Consider the following 14,205-nt stretch of genomic DNA (forward strand, 5'->3'; position numbering starts at 1 on the left):
TTTCAATTTACATTTGACAGAAAGGGACAGCTATATCTGATTTTAGTTTGAAAGAGTAAGAGGTAAAATTTCAATCGATTAAATTTCACTCAATTGAAAAGGTGTGCCAGTGCCATAAAGACTGAAATCCATTTTTTTGCTAATCCAATTTTTGAATTGACAAAAATTGTTTTTTACTGACCAAAATTAACATTGTTTTACAGACCGAGACTGACATTTTTTATTTAAAGAACTTGATTTCCCTTTATCCAAAATTGTTTTTTTCTTCTAATCCAAATGGGTTTTTGATTGGGATTGACTGCTTTATTGCGATTTTTTTTCTACTGATCCAAATTGTTTTTCTGTCGCCTACACTTCATTTTTATTTACTGACTAAAATTGATTTTTACTGATGACCAAAATTGCGTTTCCGCTGACCAAAAATCAGTTTTTGCTGACCAAATTTGTTTTTGTTTACTGCACAAAATTAATGTTTGTTCTAGGAAAGATTTTTTCCCCTGACTAAAATTGAATTCTACTGACCAAAATTCTTATCCTTCTTGACCAAAATTGATTTTTTACTGACCAATATTGACTTTTTACTGCACAAAATTGATGTTTCACTGTCTAAATTTTTTTTGACTGACTAAAATTGTTTTTCTACTAAATTAAATTGAATTTTATTTACTGGCCAAAACTGATTTTTATTGAAGTTTTTTTCTTGACCCAAAATGACTTTCATTGACCAAAAATTGATTTTTCCGTTGTCCAAAATTGTTTTTCTTCTGATTAAAATTCAGTTTTTTGACCAACTTTGACTTTTTTACTACCCAAAATTAATTTTTTACTGATCAAGATTGTTTTTCTCCTGAACAAAATTGACTTTTACAGCCTAAAATTGTTTTTTTACTGATCATTTTTTTTATTGCCCAAAATTCAGCTTATTTCTGACCAAAATTGTTTTAGTAATTTTTCTTATGCGGACTAAAATCGTTTCTTTTAATAATATTGGCCTTGTTTTGAATTAAAAAATCTTTAGGAACAATTGATTTATCGTTAAATGCTTCAGAATCGAGACCATTTAGCAAATGTAGAAACTTCTACTTATTGTGTACATTGCCGTCTTAGCGTTGGTATGATGACATATGTCATTTTAAATCGTTTTCGCTGAAACTTTCTATGACATTTGGGCTTTCGAGAGAATTCTAAGTCTTTAGATTTAAAAAAAAAAGAAGACAGATTCACTTGAAAACATTAAAAAAAAACTGTGATAGCATAGAACTTTGTCCCAAACATATCAGAGAAGATATTTTGCTCCGCAAAATAGGCAATTCAAGCCAGGGTAAAGCTCAGAGAAATTTTTGTTACAAAAAGGTTATTTCGAATCACAATGACTCTGGCACACCTTTGCACTCTTTTGAACATAACACCAAATTTAATTTAGTTCAGTACAATTTGGAGTCCGAAAGAGTGGGATAGATTGATTTATGCAAATCTTTTGAGTTTGAGTAAGAAAGGGACGCGAATTTTAAGGGGCCGAAAGTATAATTCCCTAATTTAGATGAACTTTTTGGGATTTTTGCGCCTAAAAGTAGGCAGAAGTGATCCGGAATAAAACTGAATGGGGAACTTATTATTTATTTACCGTATTTACCCTTATCATGTGATAATTAAAATCCGAGTTTTGAAGTATCATTGCCTATTTGCACAAAGCGTCTTTTTAAACATTGAAAACCATGTACTCGAAATAAAAAAGTCCTTTGGTGCAATGTAAAGTTCTTTTCCATTTCTCCTGCTTTTAGTACCTAACTTTGTTCTTTTAGGACGTTTGTTTGTCGTCTCAAGTGAATGTTAAATACTTCATAGACTAAATATTTCCATGGAAAATTCCTCTTTGGTAAATTTCCCCTTGTATTCTAGCAATTTCATAAAAGATTGAGCGTGCTTTTGAAAGCAGGTGCTCGTCTGAAGATTCTCCCCTCAATTTCGTAATTACCTGTGAAGCGTTGTAAATTCTCACCTTTCTCTATGACGCTCAAATGATGTTACATTTTTTGTGACGATGACTATTGCTTTTGGCTGGGCAGGAACATCACTGTGGGCCTGTGGACTCACTGGGATATTCACTGTGGAGGGACGCGGTGAGATTCCCTTCCTGGACATGTTTCTCTTCTCATCCCTCATTTCTGCTGTGGATCCTGTGGCAGTTTTGGCAGTCTTTGAGGAGATTCACGTCAATGAAATCCTGTACATTGTTGTCTTTGGGGAATCTCTGCTCAATGATGCTGTCACGGTGAGTTGAGGGGGCACTTCCGTACAGCTGTAGCCATTTTTTCGTACTTGAACTTTTGATTGGAATTCATTCAATGTTTTTTGCAATTATTTTTCTTTTCTCTTTTCCCTGAAAGGTCGTGGTTTATCATATGATGGACTCGTACAGCGAAATGGGAATATCCAATATTGAGGCTGTGGATATTGTAAGTGGTGTAGCGTCCTTTTTCGTTGTAGCCCTTGGTGGAACATTTATCGGTGAGTTTTATTTATATATTTCCCTTTTTGTAATTCCTTTTTCTCCATTTCCCTTTTTCTCAACTCAATCACTTTTATTTCATCCTCCAAAGATAATTTTAGATCAATCACTTTAACTTTTAATCGATTTATATCTCATCTAAACTTCTAACTTCATCCTCATTTTGATAACTTTTTGATGCACATTGCACTAAAGAAATCTCAAAGAACTAATTTTCTTTCAAACTTTTTATTGGTTTTCTCGAGAAATTCTTCGATTATGCGTCTTTTTTCTTATAAAAAGTAGTTTATTCTTATTTTCTTTCCTGCGAGATCAATAGCGAAGCAAAGACTGAATCAATGAAGGCGATTGTCTGTGGAAATGAACAATCCACTCCAAATACTGAGATTATTGAGATTTTTCCAGTTTTGTAGATAATTTACCGAAAGATTCTGGTTTAAAAAAGATATCAAGCAGTTATCATTTGGGTCTTGAATTGCCTCATTGGCAAATAGCTAATGCTCATTTGTATTAATAAGATATATTCTTTATAATCTGACTTACGTGTTTGATTTGAATTCTGAAAGAAAAAAGCTTTTAATAGGCTTGACCAAAAGTTTGTCAAAGGGATGTTTATTTGGTGGGATTAAAGGGGAATTATCCATTCCTATTGATTTGAAAAGAACATGGTCTTGTTACAATTCCGAGAGGAAACAGATTATTTTGAAACCTCATAACTACCTCAAATTGACTTTGGACCAAAGGGAGTACTTGTATTTAACTTCCTGTCCACAAGAAGTTATCAGAAATGTTGTTGTCCTTTTTGTTTATTTCTAGTTTTCGGTTTCTTCTCCTTTCTTCCTTATTAAGAGGCCAGAGGGATCTTAATAATTAATTAGTAACTTGGTGAAGGTTAAAGGGCGTTCTTCATAAAATCACAGTTGCATTTTCATATGTGCTGCGCTCATGAATTATAGCGAATAGGCAAAAAATGACCTTTCTATTGCAAATGACGTAGTAAATCACCACAAAATGTAATATACGTATGAAGAATATCATTTTAATAGCTAAAAAAGCAAAAACCGAAAATAAGAAAACTCGAAAATTCGAAAACCCAAAAACACGAAAAGCCAAAATCTAGAATTCCGAATGGGACACAATCCCGAAATGTTAAAATCTCACATTAAAATCTTGAAAGCCAAAATCCTGAACGCTAAACTTCCGACAGAGTCAAATTTCCGAACGCCAAAATCCCGTATAAATCGAAATCCCAAAAAGACAAAAACCCGAATTGTTCAAAATATCGAAAAACTTAAAATGCAAATGGTACAAAATCCTGAAAAACCAATAATCCACAAAAGGTTCAAAATTTCGAAAAGTCAAAAATTTAAATGATTCAAGATCTCGAAAGACTAAAAAACCTGAATGGTCCAAAATTCCGAATGAGTCGAAATCCTGAAAAGCCAAAAACCCGAATTGTTCATAATATCGAAAAGCTAAAAATCCAAATGGTACAAAGTACTGAATTAATCGAAATCCCGAAAAACCAATAAATCGCGAATGGTTCAAAATCTCGAAAAGTCAAAAATCCAAATGGTACAAAATCTCGAATGAGTCGAAGTCCCGTAAAGCCAAGAGTCCAAATGGTTCAAAATTCCGAATGAGTCGAAATTCTGAAAAGCGAGAAACCCAAATTGTTCAAAGTATCGAAAAGGCAAAAATTTAAATCTGACTCTAAAAAACAAAATCTCGGAAAGGGAAAATCTCGAAAAGACTAAAATCTCGAAAAGTTAAAATTTCAAACGCCAAAATCCCGAAAGCCATAATCCTGAACGCTAAAAGTTCCGAAAGCCAAAATCTTAAAAGAAAAATTCCGAAAAGCCTAGATCCCGAACGCCAAAATTCCGAATAAATCGAAATCCCAAAAATCCAAAAACACGAATTGTTCAAAATATCGAAAAGCCAAAATTTCAAATGGTACGAAATCCTGAAAAATTAATAATCCGCGAATTGTTCAAAATCTCGAAAAGTCAAAATTCCAAATGGTACAAAATCTTGAATGAGTCGAAATCCCGAAAAGCCAAAAACCCAAATGGTTTAAAATCTCGAATGAGCCGAAATACAGAGTGGTCAAAATTTCGAAAAGCCATAATCCAGAATGGCAAAATCCTGGAAGCTAAAATTCCGAAAGTTAGGATTTCGAACGTCAAAATTCCGAATTCTTAAAAATGTTATACCTATACTTACGTAATGACACCCGCGTTTCTTGAAGGCAAAAGGATATTTTCAGTAATTTGCGTTAATATTCTACAGATTATCCTACGTATAATTTCGTCCCTTTTAGAATTTTGACCATTATGGATTTTGTCTTTTCGGGAATTTACCAATTGTGATTTTAATCGGCATCGTCTTTTGACAAACCTTATTTAAAATCTATGCAAAGAATATCTTTTTGACAAACTTTTTAGTAAGCAGGTTTAGGAAATTTTGTATTTAAATGTGGTATATCGAAATGTACTACGAAAGAGACGTTTACAGTTACTGTTTCCTGGAAGTTTGTAAAATGGAATTATCAAAGGTCTTAAGCTCTTCCACATTTTAACATGGAACGATATTCATTTGAAAAACTTTCAATAAAACACGATATAAATCTTTATTTTCGCTTTCAAACTACATAATTTCAAAAATATTTGAAAAAAATATGTAAAAGAATTAAGTCATGCTCCCTGCAAGATTTTTCTGCGTTTTGCATAGTGTTTTACATTTGACAAATAAATTCTTGTTGTTAAGGAAGTCTCTTGAAAATTATTGACTTTTCAGTTAAACGTTAAACAATTAGCTATTAAATTTTGTAATTTGATTTAAGATTTTGTTTTAGAAAGCTTTTAAATTTTTTAAATTTTTAATTTTGAAGAAATTTTTCTTTATAATATTTTTCGAAAATTGTTAATACACTGATATTCATTTTCCATTATTCGAATTACACAGTGTGTTCTTAGAAGAGCGATTGTATCGTTTGCAAAATGAAGTTCAATTCAATTTGAGGTTTATTTCATGCCTAAAGGATACAATGTTTCCTAAACATAAGGCTGTATGAGAGGCTCTGAGCAAAAGTGGACCGTTTTGATAGGGAAATGCACACAAAGGAGACCACTCTTGCTCTGAGCATCTCATATATAAGTTGCCTCTGTTCTTGTCTTTGCATTTGTTTAAAAAGATCTGCATTACATTAATTAATTATTTTGAATTTAAAAAAAGATATGATGGTCATAGAGTGGTATTTTCAATGTTAAAATCCGAAAGTTTTCACTTTGCATTTTACATTTGCAAAGTGTACATAGGGAGGTAAAAATGAGTCGTGCAATTTAATTTGTGAATGTGAATAATTTAAAGAATGCTGCGTATTTGGCTTTTTTATTCATTTTCCACAAACTTTTGTCAAAATACAAAGATCTTTGCGAAATTTAAATTTTAAAGTTTCAACTTTGCATTTACGTTTGCAAAGTGTTCATGTAGAGGTACCTTTGCGATCTTTGAGTCATTCAATTATTTTTTTTTGTAGTCTTTAAGAATTTCACTGAATTTCAATTATTCAAGAAAGATCTCTGGAAAGTGCAGAGTGTAAAGGTTTTTTCTTTTGCAAAGTTATCCTTTGAAACAATTTGTGCATTTTTTGATATGAAAATGTAAATGTTTCAATATCGTCAATGATCCATTTATTCCACTATTCATTCATTATTTCAGGAATCCCAAAGATTTTTTTTTATTATTTAAGAAAGATCTTTGCAAAGTGCAAAGTTGAGACTTTGCAAATGTATTTGCAAAGCAATTTTAAATTTTCTGTGAGATCCATAATTCATTTAAAGTTCTAATTTCCTTGGACTTAACGATGCAATTTAGATTTTTGCAAGCTGCAAAGTGTAAAGTTTGCACTTTGCATTTCAATTTGCAAAGTTTACTAAAAGGAGTTATTTTGCAAAAAAATCACTTTACATTAACAATGAGCATTAAATTCAATTGATTTTTTGTATTATTCTCTCTTTCGAAAAAAAAAACAGGCGTAATTTGGGGTTTCCTTACTGGGCTAGTGACAAGATTCACGGATCATGTTCGTGTAATTGAACCAATTTTCATATTTGTGATGGCATATTTGGCATATTTGAATGCAGAAATTTTCCATATGAGTGGTATTTTGGCGTAAGTATCAATTTCCACAAAATTTTCCAATTGCAAATTGAAAATGGGGTTTTGGTGATGGACAATACTTAGGGGAGTTTTGTGCACAATTTTGCAGAATAACATTCTGCGGGATAACTATGAAGAACTACGTGGAGGCAAATATATCCCACAAATCTCATACCACTGTCAAATATGCCCTGAAAATGTTGTCCAGCTCCGCCGAAACGATTATTTTCATGTTCCTGGGAGTGGCTACGGTCAACAATACCCACGAATGGAATACGTGGTTTGTCCTCCTGACAATTCTCTTTTGCACCGTGTTTCGGATAATAGGTAAATATTTGGTGGTCACTTTTGTGATCCTTCGGGACAGGAAGGTTTACTTTTAATTTGCGGATTATTTGAAATTCACAACTGATGTGTATCCTTTTTTTTCTTGTCTCTGTTTCGCAGGTGTTATACTTCTCGTGGCGATTGCTAATCAATTTAGACTCCACAAATTATCCAAAGTGGATCAATTTGTGATGTCTTATGGGGGTGAGTTGAACGATTAAATATTGCGTGTTGTGTGCGTGTGATTGCCTGCTCCTTTTTTTGAATGAGGTGTGTTTTATTTGATCAATTAATTACGGCATTTTGTTCTTAATTTAGCTGCACAATTATTCTTAATCTCAAGTTATTTTCTGGTATCTCAAGTTGAGTAACATTACCAACACCTACCCTTGTTTTGCTTAATTTTTTTTGTTATTTCATGATTTTTAAACCATTTTTTATCACAAGTTCTTTAATGGAAATTTATTTTTAGTTTCATATTCCTTATACGATTTTAGACATCATAATTTCGTATCAGGCAAGACTTTTGAGAAAATTGTGATTTAGTCTAGGATATTAAGGGCAAATGATTCATCATATTTTGAAAAATCATTAAAATTGCCTGTTATTCAGCAAGCTTGTTTATTCAATCGAACGCGAATTATAAATCCCCATGTGTTTCTCACATGAAGTATAGGAGTAACTTTAAAATTCACTAATGGACGGCAGTTATCTCCTAAAGAGCGCCGTGTAGTATCTCCTAGGCAGATCGTAACGGATCGCGCGAGTCTCCAAGATCGCGCTGATCGCACTGATTGCAGCAATCAGTCTCCAGGATTACGCTGATCGTACTGATTGCAGTAATCGGTCTCCAAGATCGAACTGATCGCGGCAGTCAGTCTTCAAGATCGCGCTGAACGCAATGATTGCAGCAATCAGTTTCCAAGATCGCGTTGATCGCATTGATCGCGGCAATCAGTCTTCATGATCGCACTGAACGCACTGATTGCAGCAATCAGTCTCCAAAATTGCGCTGATTGCACAGATTGCAGCAATCAGTCTCCAAGATCGCACTTATCGCACTCAAAGTGTACCGTGAGTGGCAGACTTATTCACACCCTGATGGACACTATCCACTAGATTGTTTTTATTTTCTCTTTTTTTTTTCAATCACTGATGGAAAACAGCTTCATGATAAAGTTACTGGCTTTTTTTTTCTTAAATTCCTTGAGTCTCTGACAGAAAAATAATAATTTTTCTAATAAATTGTAGTTTTTTGCTACTTCCTTTTCAGAAGTGTTGCTTGATCTTTGGCAAGCTTTTTATTGTCTTTTCTTTTGTTTTGAATTAATCTTAATACGTTTAAAAACAAATAAAATGTAGAGATATGTTTGATGATAATATTGGACAATTTGCTTGCAATCTTGGACATTTTGTTTGGAATTTCGGACAGCTAATCCGCCTCAACAAGATGCATATTGTCGTTCATTTAAAGAACCCAACTTACCAAATCTTCTTCTTGTTTATCTTGCAATGTCTACAGATTTTAATACTAAACACAAAGTTCTGTCATCCGTCGCTCACACTGAAGTTTCAACAAAGCAATTTTAACCCAAATTATAGGCAAAATTTTGCGAATTTAGCCTTGACATCTTCTAAAAAGAATTAATATTTAGATAGAAATCATTAAATATTGAAAGATAATTCCATAATTTTAATTAATTAATTTGAAGTGTCCGACTTTACCTTCAAAGTGTCCAAAATTACGAGCTGTCTCAAATTACAAGCAGTATCAATATTTAAAAAGATTGTATGTTTGACCGAAAAGAAATGATCAGGATCAGTTAATAGAGACCGGAAAATTTGATGTGCAACATTTAGATTTTGGAACTAAATCTCTATGCAAGCCATTGTGAGGAGACCTCGGCCTCGAGGCAGACCTAGGACAAGGTGGCTGAATCAAATTCAGAATCTTGCCTTGGAACGCCTCGGGATCGAACCCGAACATCTTCCTGAAGTGGCGGAGGACCGACAGGCGTGGGCTGCTAGATTGGATGTCATGGGCCCGCGACCCCAATAGGGATAAGCGGTTGAAAATGAATGAATGAAAAAAAATCTCTCTTGCGTTTGCACTAAAAATTTGTAAAATCGTAATAGATCTTTCATTTACGCGCCTAATGTTATTGAACAGATGGATATATAACCTATTATCGAAAATATTTAACAATGAAATATGATTTGATAAGAATAATTTACATAATAGCGTCTTTTTCGGTAATTTTATGTACTTGGAATTTGGAGTAATTTCAAAAAGTCATAGATCATAGCTTTGGTCCTTCTTCAAGGTATAACTTCCACGATCCGAGTAATGGACCCCATACAGTGAAACTTTTGAACCTTTATCATTTTGATTCTTTCAAAGAGATCAACAGTTAAGTACATACTTCGGGAGAGAAAACCATAAAAAAATAATTAAAAGAAAGCGGAGGAAAATCAATTTGTTGAAATTGATTGGATAAGTGATTGCGGTGATTGCTTCAAAAATGGTGATGCATACGATAAGTCCTTTATCCAAAATTAATTTTTTCAAATTATCAAAATTTTCAAACTTCAAAAGGTCAAAAAGAATCTTTAAAAAATTGAGTAAAAGTCCTACGACATCCTTTTCGAATATGTATCAATTATAAATCTGTATCAAATACGAATTCAATACATTTTTTTTTAAATTCAAATGCGCCTAAAGCGATCATTTTATTCAATCAATTTTATCAAAATGATCTTCCTCCGCTGCTTTTTAATTATTTTTCCTCGCTTTCTCTCCCGAAGTATACGCTTAAGTGTTAATCTGTTTGAAAGGATCAAAACTATGAAACATTAAAAGTTTCACTGCATGGGGTCTTTCACATTCAAAACATAGAATAAATTCTAATTTAGAATTTTGAGATTTTCTCGCTATTTCAGATGGGCAAAGACAGATGTAAATAAAGATCACGATGAAGTAACAAGCCTTACAGTCACGAGTACTTCTTCGTGGTCTTCTTCTTTTGTCTACACTAAAGAGTTAGAAAATCACGAAATTCCAAGTATAATTTTCCAAGTCAAATTTTTCTTCAAAATAAATAAATAAATAAAATAAAAAAGGAAAAAATAACCTTTTCAGTAGTCTAACGACTTTAGAATGTTTAGAGGATTTATAGATAATACCAATACCTTTCCAAAATGGTCAAGTTTGTTATAATCGGATTATTATTTTAGCCACAATGATGAATTTTATGAAAAAAAATGCAAAATTAAAAATGGTAATTTCTTTTATTAAGCTGTGTGATTGATTTACTGTTCGATAAAATTTGTTGAATAATGAAACTTGCACTGTTTCTTTATTAATTTCTTGATTATTTACTGTTATATTTCTAATTTATTACAAAAAATAAGTATTTAAATGTGTCCTTATTTATTTCTGTTGGTTATTTTTGGCTGGAATGAGTTGAATTTTGGTGAATTGAATTGATTTTGTGTCTGTGATGTCCAATGAAGGTCTCCGTGGTGCTGTGGCCTTTGCTCTGGTGCTCCTAATAAACGAAAGAGTGGAGTATCACAGAATGTTCGTGACAACAACAATAGCCGTCATCTATTTTACTGTGTTCGGCCAGGGGATCACCATAAAGCCACTGGTGAAGTTTCTCAATGTTAAACGGGCCGAAAAGAAGAAACCATCCATGAATGAGAGAATTCATGAAAGGGTAACAAATGTGGATTGAAGAAAATGTCCAAGAGAGATTGACTAAAATCTTTGACTGTTATCTTTCAGTTTATGGATCACATGATGGCGGGAATTGAGGATATTGTTGGAAAGACTGGAAATTACAATGTTAGAGATAAGTTTAAGAGATTTGACAATAGATTCATCAGACCATATCTCATTAGAGATCTTCAAGTAAGTCTCTTAAGCTATTCTTTTTTTTTCGTCGGGATTTTGAGTGGATTTTTTTCTTCGGAAATGGTTCTTTAGGGTGCTGAACCTAAAATTCTGGAGACGTATTCGAAGTTGACAATGAAGGATGCAATGGACTTTATGCGACGAAATCCATCTACTCTGGGCCAGATGACCGGTACCGAGTCAATGAGTGCCCTCTTCCGGAATTACGCCGGATACATGGGCGGAAGGTTGGGAACATCCATCTTCAATACAAACTGGTAAACCAGTAATTCAGTGCATGTGACAAGGTTTATAGAGCGTCCGCAATAGCTCTCTTTTTTTTTAGCAACGATAAACATTCTTATAATGCAATAATTATGACTTTTCTCGACAATTTTCTTAGCTTTGACATTGCAACTATTTTTAGATGATTCTTCCTGGTTCATTATTCTCGAAATATTCGGGGGGAATTTTCTAAACGTTCGGGAGGTTAAATTTATTGCAGATTGGACGATAAATAAGACATAACCTAAAAAGTGTCAATGCTATTTGACAATTTTTTACACTGAAAGTTTCTTTTTGAAAATAGAAAATAATTCACTCTTAAAAAAATAATAAAGGTTATGTACCTTGAAAAGTAGCGTTATGTTGGAGAATTATCTTATACGAACTTCAAACCTGGGCTTAGCCATATGACTTAGCTGCTACAATTTCTTATTAATCCAGATTTTTAGCAAAAATTTACCGTAGGATTGCATTATTAAAGATAAATGACCTATTAGCCTCCCAAAAAGCAATAAAATTAAATCTTCGAAAACTAGGCTAAACCTCTAGTCTGAAGATCGCTTTACGTTCTCGAATTATTCACATTTTCTTAATATTCTTCAAGTTGTTGAACAGTAAACCTTCTCTATATTTTTCATGAGAAAGTCTTCGATAATATATCTTTCTTGCTTTTAATGCTGAAATGACGTACTCCTCATAACCTCAAATTATAGCAAATTTTCATGAATTGGTCATTTACTTAAAAAGAGAAACCGCGCTACCTTCGGACGATTTATGCTTCGCACGAATAATTTTTTTCAATGTGTTATAAATGAATTTGGCCAATTATAATATTATATTTGAATAGCTAGTCCAATGCTTCAAATTTTCCTGAAAGCGCAATAGCTGAAATCCACAAAGAACATAGAGAAAAAATTGAATTGTCCGAAGCTTGAGTCGTCCGAAGGTAGCGCGCTTTTCCCTATTCCTCTGTTCAATATTAAGCATTTTGTACTTTAGGAGCAAGTTTTAGATGATTTTCCTTCTCAATTTTGACAAAAGACAGCATAAAACAATTTGAACATAACCTCCAATTTCTTGTGATTACTGAATATTTCTCAATTTTATTCAATATCCTTGAAATGTACAATTATAAAATACCCTTAAAAATATAAAAAAATTGCCTCTATTGTTTCTTTAAAATCCTATATCATTTTGACTTGCTTTTTAACAGTTGAAGCAATAAGAACATAACCAAAAACTTTTTCAATTATGAAATACTCTTGAACCGTTCAAATATTGAATTTTCTAAACAGATTTCATGAATTGATCAAATATTTAGTATTCACTGTTACTAGAGAAATAAAAAAAGGCTTTAAATAAATTTATTCTTTGTCTTGACTACTGAAATAAATTGCACTTAACCTAAAATTTGTTTGAAAACTGGAACATTTGGGAATTTATGAATTTTCTGAATCAATAATATAATATTCAACTAAATATGAAATGCTTCATCTATTTCTCGTTACAAAAATCATAACTAATTTTTCTTCTTCCTTTGACAGATGAAACAATTCGGACATAACCACAAATTTGCTTTTTTGGTCTGATAATTTTTGATGTAAACAAGTGAAAAAAAATTTTAAAGTGCTATTCACTTTGGAATCCTTGAAATATTCAAAAAAAATGTCAACTTTTTTTTTAATTAAACAAAAAGGAAATTTCTGAAGCCTTTTAAATGACCATATAATTTCTTTAAATTTTTAGGTTAAAATTTAATTCGTATAAATTATAAAATTCAAAGAATTTAAAGATCACTTGTTTTAATTTTACTTTTAAAAAAATAATTATTCGAGCAGTTCGAGCAGATTTAGATATTCTGTCATTGGCTTGTTGTTTTTAGTTTTTGAGGTTAGACTTATTATAACCTAGGAAAATCTAAATTTACTTCTTTGCTCAAATGGTACCGTGGTATCCAATAACTAATTAAAGATTATGAAAAGCAATTAAGGAAGTAAGTAATTCTGTCGTTTGTGCAAAAAAAAGAGGACATAAATTGCTAAAGTATAACGGAAAATATTAGAGGTTCGAATTTTTTTATTTAGAATTTCATCGACATTATTATGTTTTTCTACAATCAATTTGAGAAATATACAGAAGTTTGCAGAGAAACATTTTATCCAGGTGCATTAAACTAAAATTAGTCTACTCCGAAGCAAATGTAACCTTAAAAAACTTTTTTAAGGTTAGAATTTTATCTTGTAGCAACGTCAACGTTATTAGATCCCGCTGTATTTTATTTGTTTACTTAAAATTTCAGAAAATAATACAGAAATTTGCAGAGAAACTTTTTATCCAGGTGCATTAAACTAAAATTAATCTACTGCGAAGCAAATGTAACCTTAAAAAACCTTTTTAAGGTTAGAATTTTATCTTGTAGCAACGTCAACATTATTAGATTCCGTTGTATTGTGTTTATTTACTTAAAATTTGAGAAAAAATACAGAAATTTGCGGAGAAACTTTCTATCCAGGTGCATTAAACTAAAATTAGTCTACTGCGAAGCAAATGTAACCTTAAAAAACTTTTTTAAGGTTAGAATTTTATCTTGTAGCAACGTCAATGTCATTAGATTCCGTTGTATTGTGTTTTTCTACAGTCAATTTGAGAAATATACAGAAGTTTGTAGAGAAACTTTTTATTCAGGTGCATCAAACTAAAATTAGTCTACTGCGAAGCAAATGTAACCTTAAAAAACTTTTTTAAGGTTAGAATTTTATCTTGTAACAACGTCAACGTCAATAGATCCCGTTGTATTGTGTTTGTTTACTTAAAATTTGAGAAAAATATACAGAAGTTTGCAGAGAAACTTTTTATCTAGGTGCATTAAACTAAAATCAGTCTACTGCGAAGCAAATGTAACCTTGAAATTTTTTTTAAGGTTAGAATTTTATCTTGTAGCAACGTCAACGTCAATAGATCCCGTTTCATGTAATTTTGAGCTTTCAGATAGGTTTATGACTTAATAAAAACGTTTCAATTCATT

The 14,205-nt window shown here is 32.0% G+C and overlaps 2 protein-coding genes across 8 annotated transcripts in view; both read left to right on the forward strand.

Annotated features, from left to right (window-relative positions):
* The window catches only part of LOC129806141 (Na(+)/H(+) exchanger beta-like), a 185,523-nt gene that overhangs the window by 100,562 nt on the left and 70,756 nt on the right, over positions 1-14,205 (forward strand). The gene's annotated exons all lie outside the window — the stretch shown is intronic.
* Positions 1-14,205, forward strand: part of LOC129806137 (sodium/hydrogen exchanger 3) — a 92,498-nt gene that overhangs the window by 27,069 nt on the left and 51,224 nt on the right. For all 7 annotated transcript variants that reach the window (XM_055854508.1, XM_055854510.1, XM_055854509.1 and 4 more), the window contains exons 4-11: positions 2,067-2,272; positions 2,388-2,508; positions 6,547-6,685; positions 6,783-7,000; positions 7,121-7,204; positions 10,514-10,719; positions 10,788-10,913; positions 10,989-11,143. In XM_055854508.1, coding sequence (XP_055710483.1) covers positions 2,067-2,272; positions 2,388-2,508; positions 6,547-6,685; positions 6,783-7,000; positions 7,121-7,204; positions 10,514-10,719; positions 10,788-10,913; positions 10,989-11,143 — 1,255 coding nt within the window. The remainder of the gene's footprint in view (positions 1-2,066; positions 2,273-2,387; positions 2,509-6,546; positions 6,686-6,782; positions 7,001-7,120; positions 7,205-10,513; positions 10,720-10,787; positions 10,914-10,988; positions 11,144-14,205) is intronic.

The sequence above is a fragment of the Phlebotomus papatasi genome, chromosome 3 (assembly GCF_024763615.1).
Source record: "Phlebotomus papatasi isolate M1 chromosome 3, Ppap_2.1, whole genome shotgun sequence".
NCBI lineage: Eukaryota > Metazoa > Arthropoda > Insecta > Diptera > Psychodidae > Phlebotomus > Phlebotomus papatasi.